Source organism: Spea bombifrons, chromosome 8 (assembly GCF_027358695.1).
Source record: "Spea bombifrons isolate aSpeBom1 chromosome 8, aSpeBom1.2.pri, whole genome shotgun sequence".
Taxonomy (NCBI): domain Eukaryota; kingdom Metazoa; phylum Chordata; class Amphibia; order Anura; family Pelobatidae; genus Spea; species Spea bombifrons.
Genome location: NC_071094.1, coordinates 43,248,143 through 43,272,952, shown reverse-complemented (window position 1 = coordinate 43,272,952; position 24,810 = coordinate 43,248,143). Strand labels below are relative to the sequence as shown.

The following is a 24,810-nucleotide window of genomic DNA, read 5'->3' as shown; positions in this document are numbered from 1 at the left end:
AAACCACATTTCAAGGCCACACACCAGCCGTCGTCGGCATTTCACGCACGCATGCACGAACACGGCCCCCTTCGTGGAAAAGGGACAATGGCCCTTTAAGAGTGGAGGGCGGGCCCCTTTATTGCCGTGGCTGATAAAGGCTGAGAAGTGGCTACTGTTTGTAGGGAGATTAGGAAGCCGCCGCTGCGCGCGGTGTGTTGGGAGAAGCCGCGTCTGCAGGGGTTAATCTCTGGGTCCGGAGTTTAAGGTACTCGTCCCTTTCTTCCTGTCTGTGTCACAATGAGTACAGGAGAGGGTTAAAGATGTGTCTGATGTCTGTGCGTGCTGGTCTGTGCGTGTTCCTAGACCGTGGAAGGGACTGCTGCGTGATCACCGGCATGTGAAAAGTAAGGGATTGGTGAATGTGTAGCGTGTGCGTGTGTTTAAAGCGTGTAACTCTGGGGCGAGGTACCTGGAACCCTGCTGCAGGTGTACGGTTCTGTAACGGAGTCTGTGTTCGGGGTGTCTGCAGGAGTTAGGGGTAGAATCCGGTGTATATGTGTGTGTGCGTGGAAGATATGGAATATTTGGATAAATGTGTGTGCGTGTGTAAGGTGTAGGGTTCTTGGCGTGTAAGATGCACTATTATGCGTATAAAGGCGTAGAGTGTTTTTAGACGTAACCGTTCAGTGTTCTGTGTCCGGCTCGAGAGCTGCGTGAGCGTCGTCTTTAAATTCATAAAACAAGAATTCAGCGCACGCCCAGCAAATAACGCTAAAAAAAAATCAAGTACCCCAAGTTTGGCGAGTCCTGTTAATTTATTATATTACTTACCAAGGAGCAGAATCAATGGGCCTGCACTACCCTTTAACACAGTAAGACTCTCGTATAATTTAAAGCCCTCCCTGGACACCATTAATGAGACACCTGTATGGCAGGAGAGGGGTTAACCCCGAGGTCTGCTCGAAACCTGCAAATAGGCTTTTTTTAAGAACAAAAAAAAAAAATGTTTTTATTGAAAGATTTTCACAATTTACACAAAGCCTGTAATCACGCGTCGTTAGAATGGATGCATTCATATTCCTCCCGGGTGTCTGCGTTACATCAGCGCATGTCGCCCACGGGGGATTTGTGCTTCTTAGATCATAAAGTAAAAGAAAACAATCTAAAATCTGCTAAAAATACAGAAAGAGACCAAAAAAAATAACAAATAAAGAACAAAGGGGCTAGAATAGAAGGAACTGAGAAAAAAAGGGGTCTGGAGATCTGAATCATCATCTGAATGATTCCAGTGACATCACGGCTCGTTTTATTCATGCCCCCCGCTCCCCAGGTACTTAAGGACCTCTTCTCCTTTCAAAAAGTTTGCCCACCTCAGAGGTGGACGGACCTTCACGCTGCCAGGTCCTCAGCCGGCCAGACGGACCCAACGCTGCCGGCCGCCACCTGAGTGAAGTCGCCTCGCAGATTAGCTGCGTTAATTCATGCCCAAGTGTCCGCAAATTTTGTCGCGTGTCCGTCTCGTGTCCTCTCTGTGAGAGTCCGCCGGGCGTTCTCTTCTTGGAGTTTTTGTGCCCCCCCCCCCATTCGCTGTCTTCTGAATCAGAGCCGGTTGGGGCATCTTGGAAAATCTCAACCCGACGCCTTATCAAACTTCGAAACCGTGTAACCCTGAAACTACAGATAACCGACCTTCTGCGGATTCTTTTTGTTTCTTTTATTGTTCCGTTTCTTGGAGGAATTCTTTGCCGGGTCGCCAGAGGGGGCTTCTGTCTGAGGGGCTTTTGGGTGACTTCATTATTAAACTCCTCCTGACCTGAGTGACTATTAACGGAGACCCTCCATTCTTCACAAGACGCAGCTGATGATCCAATCGCAGTCTCACGGGAGAGATTAAAGTCCCTTGAATTGTTTGCCCTTTGTTTCATGGGACTCGGCCCCAGTGTCTGTTCGATGACATTAACCTGCCGCCAGAAACCAGAGGAAGAAGCCATTAAGGGGGCTTCATCCCACCGTGGCGATTCAGCGAGGGCCATACATAAAGGTAACGCAAGTTCATGATAGGTCCGGTGATAAATATCGTTCGTGGTGATAACGTGTAAACGGATGCAATTCCACCTCAACGGGACTGGAGGATACTTTAAGAAATATATTTTTTTGCTTAAAAACCCGACAAAAAAACCTGCAGCATTCTGCAATTTTTTCACACAGAATCATTTAGATTTTGCCCCAATTAAATTAAAGTTTTTTTTTTTCCAAATCTTTTATGCATTACTCCACGTGAGTTCCAAATATTTATTTTTTTTTAAAAAAATTGCATTTAAAATCTATCTAAAAAAATCTTTTTCTTATAGTTTGCGGCTGTTACGTTAACAGAAATGTAATTAAACAATTTTCGTAATATACTAATTATAAGCAAACATCCCCAAAAAAACACCGAAAGAATACAATTAAAGGTTAACAGGGAACCAATTGAATCGTAGACTCCAACCGGGGTGTAAATTGCAGAAAAATAGGAAAAAACACGAAAAAAAATATATATGATGTAATAAAAAATTGCAAAAGTTCTGTATTTCACCAGCTAAATTTTTTTTACAAAATATAAAAAACTTGCACAACCACGAATTGTTAAATTTAGATTTTTACGTTACACCAAACCTCAAACTGATTTGTATCATACATTACAAAAAAATCATTTTTTTTACAAAATATAAAAAAGTGCACAACCCCAAATTGTTAAATTTAAATTTTTTATGACACTTAACCACAAAGTGATTTGTATTATACATTAAAAAAATTCAGATTTTTTTTTTACAAATTATAAAAAACTTGCACAACCCCAAATTGTTAAATTTAGTTTTTTTTTATTACGCTAAACCGTTTGTCTCATACAAAAAAAAATAGATTTTTTTTGTTCTTTTTTTTTTTTTTTTTTTTACAAAATATGAAAAAGTACGCAACCTCAAATTGTTAAATTGAGATTGTTTTACATTACACTAAACCGCAAACTAATTTGTACCGGGCATTTAAAAAAATGCAATTTTGTGTTTTTTCCTTTTTTTTGTTGTTTTTACAAGATATAAGAAAACTTGTACCCCCTCCCCCCAGAAAGAAATATTTTGATGAGTACCTCATATCGAAGGGGGAAATATTTAATTTTATATTTGCGTTGAAAAGAAAGAGGGTTAATGTTTAATTTATGTCGGAGATGCCTGGCTGAGGCGTGTGCGTGTAATGTATAACTTATATTATAGCGAGAAGACAGGTGTTTTTAGGAATAGGCTACAGAAAGCTACACAAAAGGTCAAAGTGCTCCTTTTATACATAAATCAGGTGACTAGATTAGTAGTTGTTTTTCTTTCTTTATTTCTTAAAGATGCAGTTCCACTTGGCAAAGACGTTAATTGCACTCGCTAGCATTTTAAATAAAGATCTGTCATTTTATTCTTTCTATAATCACAAAAAAACCCACTTTTTGAAGTGTTAATTTTCACATTTCTATGGCAACAACCTATCATCAATTTTGGGCTGCCCTAGGTTGGACCCAGAGCAGCGCTGTGTTGGAATATGATGTCATACACGGTCTCTTCATGTCTTCATAGTCTATGGAGGCTGCACTCTCCCCTGAGAGAGGGTAATATGCCCCCCCGAATTTGCTGCTGCCCCCAGGACCTGCCACCCTAGGGCTAGTTGGCCTAAGCGTTTCCAAAATTACTCTTTATGGAAGCAATCAAATATATTAAGGCGCAAATAGCCTGTATCCTTTTAGCTGCAGGCTGCTTCCTGTTCCTGCTAGCTTTGTCGCTAGGGTGACCACGGCGGCCATGTTTTTCAGGACAGGGATACGTTTTTTCCACATTGGTGACCAGCACAGATATGTGGGATGTATAGACTCATGGGAGGGAAACAATTAGTCAGTTATACATCCTCCATACTGCAGGGCAGCACTCTATCTGGGCTGGTCAGCAATATGTAAAAATTATATGTGTTCTTGGAAAACATGGCCGACAATTCGGCTTGGATTCGATGGGGTGTATTTACTAACTCCTGGGCCGTTTTATGTGGTTCCGTGATAATTCTCTTAGTGACGGCTTCACGTAAAATGTATTAACACGTCTCCAGAGGCGTTTACGAGGACGTGGCGGGTTTCCATGAGCGCCTGCTCCACGCTCCGGATTGAGACGCCGCGGACCCCGCGCGCACTTAATCTCCCAAACTCTTTGACTCCGGCGAGGGCCAAGGAGCAAGAAAGCCTTTACGAGTTACAAGAAGCAGAATTTTTTAATGGAGGCTGCAGTCTATAAAACATGCAAATTGGGAAGCGGCGGGGAAGCCGCACATCAAAGGAACTTTGTTTTAGAAGCCGGTATTGACGCAAACATGTATCCCGACTAATGCTTAGGTCTTAAAGGGGAACAACCAAGTGGCAACTACCTGTTTTGGGTATATTTGTATAAAAACATATATTGTAGGAAAGTCAAGATGGCAGAGATAGAATATTCATTGGTTTCATGTCTTGAGGTTCCCTCCATTACAAAGGCTGCCTGAACCAATCAGAAACATAACAACGGGGGAGAGAGAACACAACGTGAAGGAACGGCAGATCGGACCCATTCGGACCCGCCGGTTTCTTTCCTTCTGTAAAAATCTCAGAGTTTATTTGGTCCTTGGTCGTATGTTCAGGATAGTCTCATACATCTCGTACAGAACGTTAAGATGGCGGCTTCCATGGTATACAGACACACACTAACATTCAAAAGTTGTTTTTTCTGGCTGTAACAAAATTGCCAAAAGGGTTTTCTAAGCATCAATTAGCCTTTTTTTGGATCAGCGAACGCAATGTGCCATTGGAACACAGGAGTGATGGGAGTGATGAAGGGCCATTGGAACCCAGGAGTGATGGGAGTGATAAAGGGCCTCTGTACGCCGATAAAGAGATTCCATTAAAAATCAGACATTTCCATCTACAATAGTCATTTACAGCATTAACCCCGTCTGCGCAGGATTTCTGATCCATTTCATGTTTAATGGACAAAATCTGCTTTTCTTTAAAAAAAACAAGAACATTTCTAAGTGACCCCAAACCTTCTAAATGGTAAGTAAGTAGAGTATACACGGCATATTTATTGCTTTTTTTAAATTGTAGGTTTTTGTAGGATTTGGGAATTCAGCTGTAGAGCTTTACCCTTCTACCCCCTTTAGATGTTCCGTACATTCACCCTTTACTGCCCGGTTTGAGTTTTTTTTTGCTGTCGTTCAGTGAAATATCTTTCTTTGTAGGACCGTCCTTCTCTGGGACGATGGCTCCTCGCTTGCCCCGTCTCCTTGGCTGTCTGATAGTGGCGAGCGTGGTCCTCCCAGGAAGCCATGCCTTCTTCCCCAACTTCTGGTCCAAGTTCTTGTCGGTGACGTGGGGATCGTACACTCACCAGGATCTGACGGAGGAGGCCATACTCAACGTCACCCTGCAGATCCTGCTGGACAACAAGCATCCTACCCGTCCCCCATTAAACAAACAGGACTTCCAGGTAAAGCCCACGTCCATGTCATCCACTGCTTTATTATCTCCTGATTACCCATTGTACAGCGCTGCGGAATATGATGGCGCTATATAAATCAATAAAGAATAAATAAAACACTACTGGGGTGGTAAATAAAACACCTTTTTTTCAAACGTTAAACTAATTTGGGTTATAAAGTTACAAAATAGACACGCGGATACTTTTTGTGCGGTTTAGTCATATTTTGGCAATTTAAATCCGATTTTGACTCAATATGCTAATCTCCTGCCCCATGCCCTGCGTTCCGGTAGCGGCACTTTACCCCTGGGGGTTTAGCTCGGATTTGGCCCCAGGTGCAGGGGAACGTCTGTAATTAATTCCTTTGTGTTTTTTTCACCCCGTATTCTCTTGAAATGTCTCGTTCTTCTCCCCGGTGCAGGCAGGGAAGGGGCATTTCATTGAATAGATCCTGTCAGGAGGGGGATCTTTATTGTTTGGATGCCGGTGACGGCTTTTGTTGGCTTAGTATGACTATTGTCCCATATTTTGGAAAGAGGGACAACCATATCCTCATATATGTGAAAATGTCAACATTATGACATCATCGTGTCTAATCCACGTATGTCACATTGTGTTGTGATCTCTATCAAATTTAATGGCATGTCTCAAGCTGATGACTCGGCCCACCCCTCCCTCTGTTATTATCTGTTTGGATGTAATGCTAATGAATTAAGAATAACGAACCCCCCTCGTTTATTGCGGTATACATTCCCCGTAATCCCATAACACCGCTATCAATCCTTCTAACACAAGAGCGTCTTATTAATATTTCAACGTTTAACAATTGCCCTGATGACGCTGCCTTAATGGTTTATAAATGCTGTTTTGTGTTCACATCTTTATTGCATTAGGTGTGTGTTTTGTGTTAGGATTCTATATACAATTAAACTTTTTCTTGGAAAATGGGATTAGACCGCAAATGAAAGCCAGCGGTCTCATCTCGTCAGCCCATTCCCCACCGTGTTTAATATCCAGAATTGCGCCTCTTTGGTGCGAGTCAGGGTGATTAGATATTCGGGGGGTCAGTTGTTGGTATGACTGGCCTAATGTGAGCCTGTAATGAACGTAAAACACGTTACGAGGGCGTCACATTTCACTTAGACTCTCGGAGACACCAGTTTCGGCTGAAGTCCTGCCGCCGTCTGACGGCTCGATATGTCCTCCAGGACTCTTTTGACCGACCCTGATGGCTTAAGTTTTATCTCCCCCAATTGCGAAATTAAGAACAGATAAGGCACATCATATATTTGCTGGATATTTATATATATTTTAAAGAAAATCCTTTAAAAATATTTTAAATCATACAATTCACTTCCTTCCACCTCACTTCCTTCATAATGTCCAACATTCCTTGACTCTTCATGTTAAGTTAACCGGCTAACTTGGTCTTGGTCTTTTAGGGTAAGACGCTGATTGCAGATGACATTTTAAGAGCGTATTTTGGAGAAGAAGTGTCTGTCCGCCAGTTCAGGGCCTCCGTGCGGCAAATAGTCAATGCGAACGCCAACACGGACTTCCTCAACGGGACCCGCGACGACCCCTTGTGTCATTTCGACTCTGAGAGATTGCAGCAAGGAAACAGCCTCCTGCTGAGGGCCCGGGAGGACCTACTCACTGCTATGAAGGCCAAAGACTACGAGGGGTCTCGGCAGAGGTTAGGCCAGATGTTGCACTCCTTGCAGGTGAGGGCCTGGAGCAGGTTCTCCAGTATGTTCCCAGTAGTGAGTGGTGGTTTGTATGGAGGGGTTGGTGGCCGATGGCTCTGTTCATGATGGTTCCAGCGTTTCTCGGAATGTGAGGTAAAATTTTCTTGTTCCATTTCCCAATAGCATTCTTTGTTCCATTCCTTGCAGGACTTTTACAGTCACACCAACTGGGTAGAGATGGGTAACACTGACATTTACCCCGATCTAGCCTCTCCAGGGAAAGACATCACCTCTCTAGCTGGAGGTAATTAACTTCATCCGCTTCTAACAACCCCTCAGCTTTGTCCCATTCCTTTTAGAGACATAGAACCCGCCGGCAGATCTGTCCTTTTCGGCCCCCGTCTAGTCGCCCGTTTCTCCTGCTGTAAAGACTCAAACCTTAATCAGCCGTTGGTCTCGTCTTAGATTCAGGAGCCGTATGTCTAACCCATGCGTGTTTAAATTCCCTCTCTGTATTAACAACTACCACTTCTGCTGAAAGGCTGTTCCACTTATCTACCACCTTTCTCATGCCTTTCTAGGCTACCCTTTACTTTTATTGGTTTCCATATTTTTTCTACCCATCTCATTCTCACACAAACAGGAGAAAATAAACTGGATTAAATAATGACAGAATGGCGGCCCCCCTGCCTTGGTGGTATCCATGTTGCTCGAACCAGAGAAAGACAACCTTAGACCTCCCTCCCAGCAGATTAAACCATTGACCCAAAGGTCACATTTTTTAATACATTCGATATCGGCCGTAGTGGCTTCTTCTCCTAGAATTCCGTACGTTCTTCCTCATCTCACTCTTTCGTCTATTTCAGCCTCGGATCAGACCTGTATAGACTGCACTGAAGTCTCGTGTCGGAACAACATAGCAGAGAGCGTTCAAAAGAGAAATCTCCTGACATCGGGCTACTTCGGAGAAACACCTAAGAAGCCTCGGGGTGCGTAAAAAACTGCCAGAGGGGCCAAACCCTGAGGCCACAGTATGGAAGTCAGTGCTTTTTCTTATCCAGAGCTGAGGTTCTAAGAGCCGGTCACGGTTCCGATATGTAATTTAGGGTAAATAAAGCAGGAGAAACATCATTTGGAATCCATTGATTAAATGGGAAAGTAAATCCTGGAAAAAATATTTATTTTTTTGTAAACAGAAATATCAGCCGTTCGGATACATTTTTATTCCACATAGAATGTAACAAACTTTGTGTCACTCTAGGAAAGTGCAGCCACGGCGGGCCTTTCGATTATAGCAGTCGGTTTAGTGCACGTGGTGGAATCAACAAGGACACCAACAACGCCATTTATTCCCCCCACCACTTCCTCCACACCCAGGCTGCTGAACTGGCTCTCCGGGCTACCATTCAGTTTCTGAGCCAGCTACGGAAAGATGTGACGGACCGTGAGATGCTGAGGTATGATGAGAGAGACATCATATGTTACATATGACCTGTCGCGTGTACATCACCCCAAACTCACACCCCTCTTCCTCCCGATCCCCCGTCTCGTAGGCTCCTCGGAGTCTCTTCTTTTCCAGCTCTGAGTTTCGTCCTGGACACAACGGGAAGCATGGGGGAAGAGATTACCGCGGTCCGACGCCAGGCCAATGAGATAATTAATAGGCAGAATCTGCTGTACCCAGACTACTATATCCTCGTGCCTTTCCACGATCCAGGTAGCTGGAAAAAAAAGTGTTAAAATTCCCCTAAAAAGTGAATATTCATAGACTGTCCACCCTATTACACACACGAAACATCATAAGGGTCTTTTTGTTACTTCTAGGATTCGGCCCTGTATTCAAGACAAGTGACCCTAATGAATTCCGGAAGTATCTGAATTCTCTGGTCGCCCTGGGTGGGGGAGATGAACCAGAGATGTGTCTGTCGGCACTGCGGGTAACCGTCTATTTATAATATGTTGATAATAATAACAAGAAAGAACCTTTGGAAACAGGAAAGCAGGGGCGGCAGATCGGGTGCGTATAGGGTGTCAATGGCCAGCGGCGCAGTGGGCATTTGCCCGTGTGCCGGGCTGCTAGACCGCACCTGTATGGGGAATGCAGTTTGTAACAAAGTCCATATATTGTAAAAGGAAAAAGATATTTTTAAGAGGAAGCGTGAAAGCAAGGCGACCAGCCCAGAGCAGAACTTTGTATGAACTATGACCATGAAGAAGGAAGCAGAGAGGAGAGAAGAAGTGACTTGTCAGGTTGGAAAGGAGGAACGAGACACAGATGAAGCTTATCGAGAGAGATACTGTTCCATTTCCACATAAGGTTCCATAGCGTCCATTCATTAACGTGGCCCTATCATTGTGTGATCTTCTATGTCTTGATTTGCACCACTATCCCCTTCTATCTAACACCAACACTTCTGTTCTGGACACTTTTATAACCCTTTGCTTTCGTTCCAGCTGGCTCTGATACACACTCCTCCTCATTCCGAAATCTTTGTTTTTACTGATGCTTCCGCCAAAGACATTGAGCTTCGGAGCTCCGTGGAGGCTTTGATCCAAGATAAAAAGATGAAGGTGAGACATTGGCTTATCCATGATTCCCCAGAACGGATAAGAATGAGGAGGAACAGAGATATAGAATACGGTGGTTAGTAGTAGGTGGAGAGATAGAGAAGATCTCAGTTGAATGTCGGAATCTAAAAGGACCTCTGGGCAACCTCTTGTCTCCTCAGGTTTCTTTCCTGATTACGGAGGATCCTTCTCTGACACGCGGACGGAGCAGGAGGGAATTGTTAAGACAGGACAGATTTGACCTGTATTCGGAACTTGCGATGACGTCAGGTGGCCAAGTCATCTTCACCAACAACGAAGACATCAGTAGTGTATCGGATGTCATTGGAGAATCAGCCCACTTTGATATGGTAAATGAACCCGTGTAAGCGTTGGGAAGGCTGGCAGTCCTCAGTGTGAAGTATCCTGGCGTGGGATGATTGACACTTTGCTGCTGCTTTTATCCCATCTTTACAGGTCAAGCTTCTTCATCTCCAGAGCGAGAGGAAAGGAAACGCCACCCATGTATTTGAGGTGGACAAATTTTTGCACAGTGTTTCTTTGTATATAAATGGAGAAGTCAAGAAATTCAACATAATAGATCCTGCAGGTGAGAATTCAGAACCCCATGCACCGTTAGTAAATGTTGAGATTCATTCTCTGACCACCATGTTTTAGGACATACGGTAGAGTCTGTCTACTACATGTTCGACTGTAGTAATCAGCCAAGCTGAGAGGTGCCAGTGATCATTTATTGCCATCTAGTCAGGCTTCTCTCTCTCCAACCAGGTCACGTCCAGCATGGCGTTCGTCGTTCCAGTGGCACGTTAACTCGAATTTCTCTCAAAGACCCTCTGTCTGTGGGGAGCTGGAGCATCGTTATGACAACCATGGGACTCCACACTTTACATGTTCAAGGTGACATGACTACATGCCTCTCTGTATGTACCTCAGAATACCCATGTGGATGCTGTGTTTCCCTCTCTTCATCTCTGCTGCAGTCTCTTTTCCAACTTAAGTTATGTGTTTGTGTCTACATGTTCTTTTTTTCACTCTGACTCTTTTCTATTCCATCCTCCACCTTGATATCTTCCCCTCCTTTCCTTTTCCCCCCTCTGTGATTTTCTTTTTGCTGCTCCTTCATCCCTTTTCTTTCATAGGTCGCAGTTCTGTTGACTTCCTTTATTATTTCGGGGCTTCCATGAACGGTTCTCACCCGGGGTTGTATACATACACCAACCAACCGGTAGCAGGTATGAAGTTCTCCATACATCTCCTCTAACCCATATAACGTTAAACGTGTACAAGGCTAGGTTTTGCCGTCTTGCTAGTCGATGTGACCTTGACCTACGATGGTGCTCTCTTTCCGGCCTCTCTGGTAGGAGTCCCGGCCGTGTTGGTTGTTGAAACCATTGGACTCCCGGAGACTGCTCATCTGGACCATGTCTCTCTGACCTCCATCGAAGGGGAGACCCAGAGTTTGGAACTGAGAAAGACCAGTAAGGCAGGGCTCCTGGTGACCGAGGTGGGGCACATGCCTATCGGTGAGTTCAGAGTTGGGGTGAGCGGCCAAGATGATAACGAGCATGCACTGCATCGGGAGGCCCCCCAGCATCTTAAAGCAGCGGAATGTGTGGTGGAGGTGCGCATGGACACTCATCTTATTGCATCCTGAGCATGATACACTTTATCCTGTACTAACACATCATGGGTAACCTACTCACACTCCCACTACACCTGCCTGAGTACTAATAGATTATTACTTGCGTCTTGTGTCTTGGAATGATCGTAACATTTTCCTCTAACTACAGCATCTATTGCTAATCACCCAGGGGTCTAATCATATTATCTTATGTTAAATAATTTGAGCTGAACGTGTCTTAGAATATCACGTGACAAGGTAGGTTGCCAATGTTCATGGGTATCAATAGGCCACCATTATGTTTAGTGATTGATACATTCTCACGCTCTCTCACTCACACTCTCATCAGGGCATCAGGGAAGCACAGGGGTTTGGGTCTGAAAATTGGTCAGGGTGCCCGGGAGGTGCGTTCTATTACAGTCACTTCTGTCCTGTAGGATACATTTTCTTAGACGACCTGTTAGTTCTCCTCTGTATGTTCTCTATACATATAGTCTATACATTAATGTTTTTAATTCTCTGCAGATGTCAAACGAGTCTCCGTCTGCCCTGACTCCAGGCTCCAATCGTCGAGTGTCGCTCACAATCAGCAATTACGCCCCATCCACCTGCTATAGCGTTAGTTTGATCAGCGATGACTCGGATTTCACGATAAACCAGACCATCGGCAGGTAAGTCCGGGAGGCTGCGTGTCTCCAGCTTCTTAAAACACATGTTCAAAAGTGTGGGGTCACTGTCCATAACAAAATAACATGAAATGGATCAGAAATCCAGCACAGATGGGGTTAATGTTGTAAATTACTATTGTAGCTGGAAACGGCTGATTTTTAATGGAATTTCCTTATCACTCCCATCACTCCTGGGTTCCAACGGCCCTTTATCACTCCCATCACTCCTGTGTTCCAATGGCTCTTTATCACTCCCATCACTCCTGTGTTCCAATGGCTCTTTATCACTCCCATCACTCCTGTGTTCCAATGGCTCTTTATCACTCCCATGACTCCTGGGTTCCAATGGCCCTTTATCACTCCCATCACTCCTGTGTTCCAATGGCCCTTTATCACTCCCATCACTCCTGTGTTCCAATGGCCCTTTATCACTCCCATCACTCCTGTGTTCCAATGGCCCTTTATCACTCCCATCACTCCTGTGTTCCAATGGCCCTTTATCACTCCCATCACTCCTGTGTTCCAATGGCCCTTTATCACTCCCATCACTCCTGTGTTCCAATGGCCCTTTATCACTCCCATCACTCCTGTGTTCCAATGGTACATTGTGTTCGCTGATCCAAGTTTAAGTTTAAAATAATTAGTTAATTTATTTACTTTTTGGCTCAGTTTGTCCCCATTGAACCAGTCCTCGTGACTTTTTACCCCCATCACGTGCAGACTCAACATGAATCGCTACGAGAGGCACGTGACAGAATTCAAGATCAAAGCTCCTGACACAGCGAAGGAAGACGCGGTCGTCACCGTTACAGCATCGATCGCCAGCTGTGAGAAAAAGACATGGGCCTGCTCCGCGATGTTACCCCTCGTCGTGCAGAACAAAACACAGGTACGTATTCTTCACCGCTAATGTCACACCATCCGTGTGCCGGGCATCTGCCACCTGGGTGCTAAATATCGCCCCAGCGTTCCTGGTGGGGAGCCTTCACTGCATGCTGGGAATTGCTGTTACAATAAAATATTGAAGGCTACTTATCTCCATGAATCAAAAGTTCAAGGAACCTCGGGGGTGGGGTCAGCAGGGGCAGGCTACAATACTGCAACGCCCCTTCGTTCCAAGAAAGACTTTGTCTCTATACATCTATCTATTTTTTGAAAAGATATTTTAATCTGATACGAGGAGTGAAACGTTGGGAATGCCCATTAATTATTCGCACATCCAGGGATATAAATTAAAACCTAGAAAAAGCTTGACCTGGGACGCGGTCCAGAGTTTGCTGTAGTACCAGCACACTCTTTAAGGTGATCTCCAGGTGAGCCCCAGCCAGGTAACATGTATATGTGATGAGAGTGAGGGGTATTCCGAAGGCTTCTGCCCGTCCTATTTTCATTATTGCCGTCTCCTTGCACCAAACTGTTTTTCTGCCTCCTTCCCTGAAGTCAGGATGTTCATCTCACCAGTCTCCGCCGCCGTCACTGAACTTGGTGCTGAACGACGCCGCGAACGCCCTCATATGCAGCCTGTGCCAGACCAAGGCGCTGCCCGAGAAGAAAGTCACGTTCAGCTGGTCATTAAACGGGGTCATTCTGCAATCCAAAAAGGAGAGCCTTCCTAACGCCATCTACAACCTGGACCCCGCGAAGCCGAGAAACCACGGCCGCTGGAGGTGCTCGGTGGCAGAATTCCCGCAAATCAGTGCCGAGTATCTCCTGACACCATCGCAAGCTGCCCAGCCGGGAGAGACGGACAACAGTGAGCGTGAGTGGGCTAATAAACGGTCAGACGTCTAGGAAGAGGGAGCTGTGAGTCTGCCCCTCCCCCTGTAGGGTGACATAGAAGGAGCTGTGAGTCTGCCCCTCCCCCTGTAGGGTGACATAGAAGGAGCTGTGAGTCTGCCCCTCCCCCTGTAGGGTGACATAGAAGGAGCTGTGAGTCTCCCCCTCCCACTACAGGGTGACATAGAAGGAGCTGTGAGTCTGCCCCTCCCCTTGTAGGGCATCATATGTCACTCTCACCTGTACATGATGTGAAACGCGTTTCCGTTTACAGGGGCGAGCGGCGTCTCCACACAGACGGTGGTGATCAGCGTCATGGTCATTGCGGTTGTTGTCATCAGCCTGATCGTTATCGGCATCTACTACAAGATGAAACGGAGAAGGTACCGGTTAGCACACGCCAGCGCTCATACATGTTCCCGTGTGCATTGCGTGTTACTCCGTGTCCCGCCCGGCGTGTGACTGTCATTCTCTTTTTCCAGAACCGCGTCGGTCCGGCAGAGGAGAGCTGAAGGTAACGCGGAGCCTTTTCTATTGGATCGGATTCCCTCGGCCAGGTCGGAGTAACAGAAATATAATCAAATCGCTAATTATCTGACAATGTATGACAATGTAAGTTTTATACAGAAACTGAGTAGCGAATCACGAAAGAGCTAAGTAATAATGAAACATTTTTTAAACATTTTTCTTTCCTTTGTGTTTTTTGTGCATCCCTTTTATTAAAATGCTAAATCTGCCTTTTTTTTTTTTTTTTCTTCAGGGAATAAATATTTTTTGAAGAATAAAAACACAAATCTTGGAATATTCTTGAAGCCGTTTATTTATAAACTTAGAGGTTTACAAAATAAAAAAGAAGTCAGTTTCCAGCATATAGTCGGATGAGGCTGCGATGTAGCGATCGAGTCCAGCATTGATGCAGAGCGATTTGGATTTAAAATCCATATTGTACTGAAGTGCTTTTTCTGGAAGAATGAGATTATACGGCAATTTGAAGACTGAAGTGTAGTGTGTGTTGGCAGGGGGGGGCAATGAGGGTATTAAAAATTATGAAAAAAAAACCAAAAACATGACAAAATGGGGATTTGACAGAATGACGTTAAAGGGGTTTAACAATTTAGCACCAGTAAGTAGTATTTTTCCCCCATTAACCAACCACAGTTAGAGTCTGCAAAAATTAGATAAACCCAGCAAAAAAAATTATAAAAAAATTAAAATTGCATTTTGTTAAAAAATAAAATAAAGTCAGGAAGTGCGCCACTTAGTGGCATTTCTGTAAATTACATCTACATTTATTATACAGGTGGCATTTTTGGGTTAGAATGTGGATATTGGATTACTTTCCTCTAAATAAATCACAGCTCGTACAAGGAAGCCATTTCTCCAGCAACATTCCGGGATGGAAGGTTACGTTATAGCAACGGAATGTTGGTGAATAAATCGGCTTTTGTAATTATCGGTAATCGATACTCGATCAGACGGATCGGGGCTTCCAGTAACAGTCTCCAAGTACAAAACGTATCCAGGCGCCCGTCCACCGCAGACACACGTGCACTCTATACGTGCACAGTATGCGTTACCCTCGCACATGCTAGGATCACGTGTAGGGGGCAGCTGAATGCATGTATGTATACATCTAAACCCAGATCTCTAAGTATGCAGCAAGGAGAAGTGTGAGTGTACACAGACACTCACGAGGAGCGCGGCTGGTCCTACTCAGTCTGGCGGATATGCATACGGATCCATACGGATCGGCGTATGGATCAAATGTCCAGCTTGCGGTTTATCAGTATAGCGCAAGCCGTCAGATAGCCGCCGGTCTTGCACACCTCTGTTAAATACCATGTCATGGCTTCTATATCTGGCTATATATGATGTCGTGGCTTCTATGACAGATATAGAAGCCAGTCACCAGAATCAGGAATCTGCACACACCACAGGAACTCAGGTGCTTAGCTGTGCCAGGAAGGGCCAGCTCCCCAGTAAATCAAAATAGAAAAAGGCTCCAGGCACTCAAGGGTTCCATCAGGCAGGTTTATTGAAGGAGAAGGACAACAACGTTTCGACCTTGGCGCAGGAAGACAGAGAGCATTTAATGGATTATGGGGCGGAATAAGCGGTGCAGAGGACGAAGCTGCTCGTACATGGTAGGTTTTTGCAACCATTTCTGCCCCTCGGAGATTGGTCCATTTCGACAAACCCACAAATATCTCTGTTCCTGAAACACAAGAGGGAGGGGCGGGGGATGGGTAGAACCGGACACCTCTAGGACTGATCTAGTGAGAAAGAAACATGGGTAGGTACCCCTAGGACCCGCCTGGACGGGGAAGATACGGACACAGGCGGGACCTCTAGGACTGACCTTCAGGGTACATATAGACAGGGCTAGGTACCTCTAGGACTGCTGTAGTCGCCCGTAGTTGCCATCTAGTCCAGCATGGCGTTCGTCGTTCCAGCGGCACGTTAACTCGAATTTCTCTCAAAGACCCTCTGTCTGTGGGGAGCTGGAGCATCGTTATGACAACCATGGGACTCCACACTTTACATGTTCAAGGTGACATGACTACATGCCTCTCTGTATGTACCTCAGAATACCCATGTGGATGCTGTGTTTCCCTCTCTTCATCTCTGCTGCAGTCTCTTTTCCAACTTAAGTTATGTGTTTGTGTCTACATGTTCTTTTTTTCACTCTGACTCTTTTCTATTCCATCCTCCACCTTGATATCTTCCCCTCCTTTCCTTCTCCCCCCCCTCTGTGATTTTCTTTTTGCTGCTCCTTCATCCCCCTTCTTTCATAGGTCGCAGTTCTGTTGACTTCCTTTATTATTTCGGGGCTTCCATGAACGGTTCTCACCCGGGGTTGTATACATACACCAACCAGCCGGTAGCAGGTATGAAGTTCTCCATACATCTCCTCTAACCCATATAACGTTAAACGTGTACAAGGCTAGGTTTTGCCGTCTTGCTAGTCGATGTGACCTTGACCTACGATGGTGCTCTCTTTCCGGCCTCTCTGGTAGGAGTCCCAGCCGTGTTGGTTGTTGAAACCATTGGACTCCCGGAGACTGCTCATCTGGACCATGTCTCTCTGACCTCCATCGAAGGGGAGACCCAGAGTTTCGAACTGAACAAGACCAGAAAGGCAGGGCTCCTGGTGACCGAGGTGGGGCACATGCCTATCGGTGAGTTCAGAGTTGGGGTGAGCGGCCAAGATGATAACGAGCATGCACTGCATCGGGAGGCCCCCCAGCATCTTAAAGCAGCGGAATGTGTGGTGGAGGTGCGCATGGACACTCATCTTATTGCATCCGGAGCGTGATACACTTTATCCTGCACTAACACATCATGGGTAACCTACTCACACTCCCACTACACCTGCCTGAGTACCAATAGATTATTACTTGCGTCTTGTGTCTTGGAATGATCGTAACATTTTCCTCTAACTACAGCATCTATTGCTAATCACCCAGGGGTCTAATCATATTATCTTATGTTAAATAAATTGAGCTGAACGTGTCTTAGAGTATCACGTGACAAGGTAGGTTGCCAATGTTCATGGGTATCAATAGGCCACCAAAACCATTATGTTTAGTGATTGATACATTCTCATGCTCTCTCACTCACACTCTCATCAGGGCATCAGGGAAACACAGGGGTTTGGGTCTGAAAATGGGTCAGGGTGCCCGGGAGGTGCGTTCCATTACAGTCACTTCTGTCCTGTAGGATACATTTTCTTAGACGACCTGTTAGTTCTCCTCTGTATGTTCTCTATACATATAGTCTATACATTAATGTTTTTAATTCTCTGCAGATGTCAAACGAGTCTCCGTCTGCCCTGACTCCAGGCTCCAATCGTCGAGTGTCGCTCACAATCAGCAATTACGCCCCATCCACCTGCTATAGCGTTAGTTTGATCAGCGATGACTCGGACTTCACGATAAACCAGACCATCGTCAGGTAAGTCCGGGAGGCTGCGTGTCTCCAGCTTCTTAAAACACATGTTCAAAAGTGTGGGGTCACTTAGAAATGTCCCTGTTTACGAAAGAAAAGCACATTCTGTCCATTAAAATAACATGAAATGGATCAGAAATCCAGCGCAGACGGGGTTAATGTTGTAAATGACTATTGTAGCTGGAAACGGCTGATTTAATGTAATTTCCTCATAGGTGCACAGAGACCCTTTATCACTCCCATCACTCCTGGGATCCAATGGCTCTTTATCACTCCCATCACTCCTGGGTTCCAATGGCCCTTTATCACTCCCATCACTCCTGTGTTCCAATGGCCCTTTATCGCTCCCATCACTCCTGTGTTCCAATGGCCCTTTATCGCTCCCATCACTCCTGTGTTCCAATGGCCCTTTATCGCTCCCATCACTCCTGTGTTCCAATGGCACGTTGTGTTCGCTGATCCAAGTTTAAGTTTAAATGGCTAATTCATCGTTAGAAACCCTTTTGTAATTATGGTACAGCAAGAAAAGGCCTTGGTTTCCATGGAAACAGCTCAGTGACCCCAAACCTTTGAACGTTATTATATATGTCTATATTACTTAAATGGAGTAAATAATGTGCAGAGAACATGAAGGCGTTTAAGGTTCTGCTGATTCCTTTTTGTTCTGTGATTATTCCTCACTCCATCCCTGCATTTTTAGTTATTTTTTTAAAGAATTAGTTAATTTATTGACTTTTTGGCTCAGTTTGTCCCCATTGAACCAGTACTCGTGACTTTTTACCCCCATCCCGTGCAGACTCAACATGAATCGCTACGAGAGCCACGTGACAGAATTCTGGATCAAAGCTCCCAACACAGCGAAGGAAGAGGCGGTCGTCACCGTTATAGCATCGATCGCCAGCTGTGAGAAAAAGACAAGGGCCTGCTTCACGATGTTAACCCTCGTGGTGCAGAAAAAAACACGGGTATGTATTCCTCACCGCTAATTTCACCGCGTGTCACCGTCCGCCTGCCGGCCACCTGCCACCTGCGTGCCTTCACTGGGCGCCGAGAGAAGCGGGTATTGCAGCAGAACACCGGTGTATGATGTCATATGTCAGGATGTGGCTAGGTGGTCACATAGGGGCTGCATTTGAGGTTAATAGTAATATAGATTATTAGTTAATGAATAGTTAATTATACTTTATTATATTTAATTTATTATTTATTATTTCCACCATTGTTAATGTGTTATTTTTGTCCCCCCTTGCTGCATTCTGTATCTCATGGCTTCTTTACCTTAATTCCGGTCTCTATGTCCGTCCCACCACCTTCTCCTTTTTTCCCTTTTTTTGTCCACCTCCAATTACCCCTCCCCACACCACCCTGATTCATCTCTCTTTTGTTAGGGATATTAATGAGACAAAATAGGCAAAACCAATATTTTATCACACACGCAAAATAACGACGCTACCAAATATTGTAGTACCACATCCACAATATTAATTTAAGGAGATACCCTATATTTTATCTCCGATCCTAAATCCTTTCAGATCGCTGAAAATTATAATTCAAATTAGATATATATCACAACGATAATCAATCAAAAATATTATTTATTGTGAAGGCGATTTATAAAATCTATATATAAGTCACACAGTGCAGAATACAAAATACAAAGTTCTTAAACATGTCAAATTGCAGTATATCCAAATACGGTATATTATCGAAAGTTATCAATATGAATTAATACTTTATGAGTCTAACACACACAATTAATTTCCATCCCACTCAGCAACCAAAAATGATAATAATCAAGGCGGTAATAAAAAGATCACTAACTCTATTATATTAGTTTAACTAATATGACAATTAAAATAATTTAATAATGTCTAAGAGTGTTTAGTGAAATTCCTAATAGATGCAAATAATGTCAAACTTCATCTACAGGTAAAAATACCTTTTCATTATTGTTATTATCACGGGTTATAAGCTGCAGTCTCACAAGCCGTCATATACAATAATGCAATATAGTACTTCCCAGAAACAGGGAATTCTATACGAAGAAGACAAAATTCACCTCTATTTAGAATAATAAAACAATTATATTTACCACCACTTGTTGCTGTTGTCCAACTGGTCCTTGTAGAAGTTAATCCAGGTTCAGTGGCAAGAAATTAAGTGGAAAGAAATATAACTTACTAAAAGTTATATAGGTTGGGACTCAAAGTATTTCTTAGAGTAAGATTATGGTGCCAGGATGTTGAGATTCCAATTCTTTGGGGTAAATTAAATGAAATCAGTCCTCAGGGTCTGTCTGTTTCAGGGTGCCTTTTCTCAGGTGAGCCTTAAGGTGAGTCTTTAAGGTCCGTTTTTTTTTTAAGGGTCAGTCCTTAAGGTGAGTTTCTAAGGTGCGCCCCTAAATTATTAAAGACATAAGCTTTTAAAGACATAGCTTATTATCATAGCTTCCACCTCTTGATTGGAATTATCCAATCATAACGGTGGGTTTTACCCATTATAATTAGGACTTCCACTCATTTTTACATCCTTGTAATTTCTTAATTTACCAGCGAGAGACGCTCTGGTCTAAGAAATAACTTAAGACCATTACATATGTGTTAGGAATTCATTCATGGTCACCCTTATCTTTAGATGTTACCTCCTAGGTAGTAAATCAGGTCTTTGTAGTCACCCATATCTCCAGATGTTGCCTCCTAGGTAGTAAATTAGGTTTTGGTGGTCTTACGACGTATCCCCCATTCCAATTTACATTCCTAAGGATATGCAGTGTCTACTCCTTAACTTTCTCATGGAAGATAACATTAATTGGATCATATATACGCTGAAACATCATTATACGTGAATACTCCTTTGTTCTCAATTATAGAGGGAACAAGGACAAAAAGAAATAATCACTACATGATTAAATAAAATAAAATGGCTCTGACTCCATTTTGTGCTCATGTAAATACAGAATATATAGAATACATGTTTTCTAGCATAAAATATCTGACACTTTCTTTCTATCCTTCTCGGTCACTCTTAGGTTTCGCCCAAAACATTTCCTTCTTGCACCCTCATGTCCTATTCCGGCTCTTGCCCCCCTCTCTCTCCGGGGTCCTGCCAGTCCCGTGCCTGGGGGGCAGTTCTACAGGTGTCAGATCGAGATGGAGTCAAGTCCGTACAGATTCTGTTTGGCACCGGTTCCATCTCTCACGGCCCTGATGGGCCGTCAGAACGCATTGAATTCACGTCAGACTGTTGCTCACCTTCAGCGGAGATCCTTCTGACCACCTACCGGCGGACGACAGGGTACTGCCACCTAACTGCCCCCTCCGCGGCCACACAGTTGGGGCAAAACAAGACCCTGGTTCTACTGCTTGGATTAATGATATATTATATCACCAGTTGGACTGTGTAGTCTGCGTCTGGCATACCAATCGATGAGGGGCAGAGTGTGAAGAAGACCTACATCCATGACTATGTTAGGGATATTAATGAGACAAAATAGGCAAAACCAATATTTTATCACGTATGCAAAACGATGACGCTATTAATTATTGTAGGACCACATCCACAATATTAATACAAAGAGATACCCTATATTTTATCTCTGATCCTAAATCCTTTCAAATCGCATCAAAATTATAATTCAAATGAGATATATTATATCACCACGATAGTCAATCAAAAATATCATTTATTGGAAAAACACCATTTATAAAATATCTATATAAGTCATGCAGTGCATAATATAATACAGAAAAATTACCTAAGCATGTCAAAGTGAATCAGTTCAGAAATACAGTATATTATCGATGAATTATCAAATATGAATTATTACTTTTTGAGTCTAACACAAAATGCAACAGGCGAAAAAAGCACATGGCATAAAAATTTCAGCTTCATCAATTATCACCTTAAATAAATGGTATTTATTAACATCAAACCACTGAATTTCCACTCAGCAACCAAAAATAAGAATACTCAGGGCGGTAATAAAAAGATCATTATCTCTCTATATGTTAGTTTTACTAATACAATAATTAAAAAGAATTCAATAATTTCTAAAGAGCATCAGCAAAATTTCTAATAGATGCAAATAAAGTCTACAGGTAAAAATACCTTTTACATTATTGTCATTATCACGGGTTATAAGCTGCAGTCTCACAAGCCGACATATACAATAACATCATATACAATAATGCCATATACTATAATGTCATAAACAATAACGTCATATACTATAATGTCATATACAATAACGTCATATACAATAATGCCATATACTATAATGTCATATACAATAACGTCATATACTATAATGTCATATACTATAATGTCATATACAATAACGTCATATACAATAATGCCATATACTATAATGTCATATACTATAATGTCATATACAATAACGTCATATACAATAATGCCATATACTATAATGTCATATACTATAATGTCATATACTATAATGTCATATACAATAACGTCATATACAATAATGCCATATACTATAATGTCATATACAATAATGTCATATACTATAATGTCATATACAATAACGTCATATACAATAACGTCATATACAATAATGCCATATACTATAATGTCATATACTATAATGTCATATACAATAACGTCATATACAATAATGCCATATACTATAATGCCATATACAATAATGTCATATACAATTACGTCATATACAATAATGTCATATACAATAATGTCATATACAATAATGCCATATACTATAATGTCATATACTATAATGTCATATACAATAACGTCATATACAATAATGCCATATACAATAATGTCATATACAATAACGTCATATAAAATAATGCCATATACTATAATGTCATATACAATAATGTCATATACAATAATGTCGTATGGAATAATGCCATATACTATAATGTCATATACAATAATGCCATATACTATTTCCCAGAAAAAGGGAATTCTATATTGAAGTAGACAAAATTCACCTCTATTCAGAATATTAAAACTATTATATTTACCACCACTTTTTGCAGTGGTCCAACTGGTCCTTGGAGAGATCACTCTAAAAATATATATAAAAAATAAGTGGAAAGAAGAATAACTTTTCTTGAAGTTATATATATGTTAGAAACTCAAAGTAATTCTAAGAGTAAAACATGGTGCCAAGGTCTTATGATGTTCCAAAATTCCAATTGTCTGGGAGTAAATTTGGTGAGTCCTTAAATTATTTAAAACATATGCTTTTAAAGACAGGGCTTATTATCATATTCTCCACCTATTGGAATTCTCCAATCAGAATGGTGGGTTTTACCCATTATAATTAGGACTTCTTAGCATTTTTGTACTATTATACTTCCATCATTTACCTCTAAGAGACGCTCTGGTCTAAGAAATAACTTTAAGACCATTACATATGCGTTTGGAATTTATCCTTGGTCACCCATATCTCTAGACGTGACCTCCTAGGTAGTAAATCAGGTTTCGGGGGTCTTACAACTTATCCCCCATTCCAACTTACATTCCTAGAGATACGCAGCTTCTCCTCCTTAACTCCTTAACTTTCTCATGGAAGATAGGAAATATTTGCTGAAGCAGCTATATTCATAAACGCTTCTTTGTTCTCAATGATAGAGAGAACAAGGACAGAAAAAAATATTATATGATTAAGGAAAACAAAATGGTTCTGACTACATTTTGTGTTCATATAAAATACACAAATATGGAATACCTGTTTTCCAGCCTAAAATATCTGACAACGAGGATTGTGGAAATAATGAATTCTTAAAAATCCGCTCCAGTTTTATGGGGTCCCAAGTCTACGGAACGCGATTTAACTTCGTCTGTGGAGTGAACACCAACATTCGCCTTTTCACTGAAAACAACTTTTTTACGGGCACCTCAGTTTTATTAGCTCCATTATTTAATAGCACGTTATTGAGGTTTCAATCCATAAAGAGAGGGGGCCCCTTAATAAAGCTTGCAGGGGCCCCAACGCTTTGTGTTACGCCTAAACAAAAGCCAGATGGGTGGGCTTCCCGCAAACCCCAGACCACTAAAAAATAAAACAAAAGGGTGGGGACTGGGAGGAGCATGGCTGGATAAAAATGGTGAAGGATGGATATGATTGGCCAGGCTTTTCATTAAACCACAACCCTTCCACAGGGCACAAAGGTGGACCTCCAAGGAAAGGCCTAGTCTACCTTTGGGTCCCCAGACCAGAATTTGCCCAATATTGGGTGAGTTCCCCGGTGAGGTTAAACGAGCAAAGCTGGGGAGCCGGAGACGGACTTCCTTACATCATCAGGAGTCTCTACGGGGGTCCCTACCGACACTCGCAAGGACCAAAATACAAAAGGAGCGTTGGAGTTGGAGCCCGATCTGGTTGTCCTCCACTGCAGATCAGCGAAGAAGCGCAAAGTTTTTATGTTTCCAGAAGTAGCGAGGGTGTTTTGTTCTCATGTGCGGTGCGTAGGACGCCGGGTTTGGTTCTGTTTGTTGCATTAACTGGACCCCTCTGAGCGGGTTGCTTTGTGGCCGGGTGTAGTGAACTCTTGTTATGAAATGTATTAGCAAAGTTCTCCTTAGAACTCAGCTGTCAGTTTAGTGTGATAATTCCTTGTGATTTGTTCAATAAAATCTGTAAATACTAGACTTTGATTTTGTTAATTTGTATGGATGTCCAAAAACGAGGAGGGTTAGTTTAAATTTCATTTCCTGCACTCACCCTCCCTCACGCTCTCTCACACTCTCCACCTACCTATCTCTGTCTCTTTTCTTCTCCTTCTTCATGTTCACCACCTCATGACCTCGGTCTCCTGGAGCACTTCTGCATAAGGGGAGGAGCCTCTGTGCACACCACGGGGACACCCTCTCTCCTGATTGGAGGAATGGGGGAGAGAATAATGCAGACAGATCCGTGAAGAAAGAGAAGTGTTTCTGCAAAAATTAAATTTGTTGTCTGGAAAAAAATAAATTTGTCCTAATCGTTTCTGGTTGATTTGCAGAAGTCTAGTAAATACATTTACAAATAAGAGCTTTATTAGCACAAT

The 24,810-nt window shown here is 42.9% G+C and overlaps 1 protein-coding gene across 1 annotated transcript; it reads left to right on the top strand.

The window, feature by feature from the left end:
- Window positions 1-167: 167 nt before the first annotated feature.
- VWA7 (von Willebrand factor A domain containing 7) lies at window positions 168-21,584 on the top strand. The gene is made up of 18 exons (XM_053472556.1): window positions 168-247; window positions 1,313-2,023; window positions 5,260-5,507; window positions 6,941-7,222; window positions 7,394-7,490; window positions 8,053-8,175; window positions 8,448-8,643; window positions 8,740-8,903; window positions 9,011-9,123; window positions 9,641-9,757; window positions 9,916-10,104; window positions 10,211-10,343; window positions 10,523-10,651; window positions 10,894-10,986; window positions 11,116-11,375; window positions 11,901-12,046; window positions 18,564-18,732; window positions 20,796-21,584. Exons 2-18 carry the CDS (start codon window positions 1,906-1,908, stop codon window positions 21,168-21,170), a joined length of 2,952 nt encoding a protein of 983 aa, XP_053328531.1. The 5' UTR covers window positions 168-247; window positions 1,313-1,905; the 3' UTR covers window positions 21,171-21,584.
- Window positions 21,585-24,810: the final 3,226 nt, after the last annotated feature.

Bases quoted from the DNA above. Each gene is read 5' to 3' on its own strand.
- VWA7 (XM_053472556.1), top strand. From the start codon at position 1,906: ATGGGACTCGGCCCCAGTGTCTGTTCGATGACATTAACCTGCCGCCAG. The intron at 5,508-6,940 runs GTAAAGCCCACG...TTGGTCTTTTAG, and splicing joins TAAACAAACAGGACTTCCAG to GGTAAGACGCTGATTGCAGA. The intron at 9,758-9,915 runs GTGAGACATTGG...TTGTCTCCTCAG, and splicing joins TCCAAGATAAAAAGATGAAG to GTTTCTTTCCTGATTACGGA.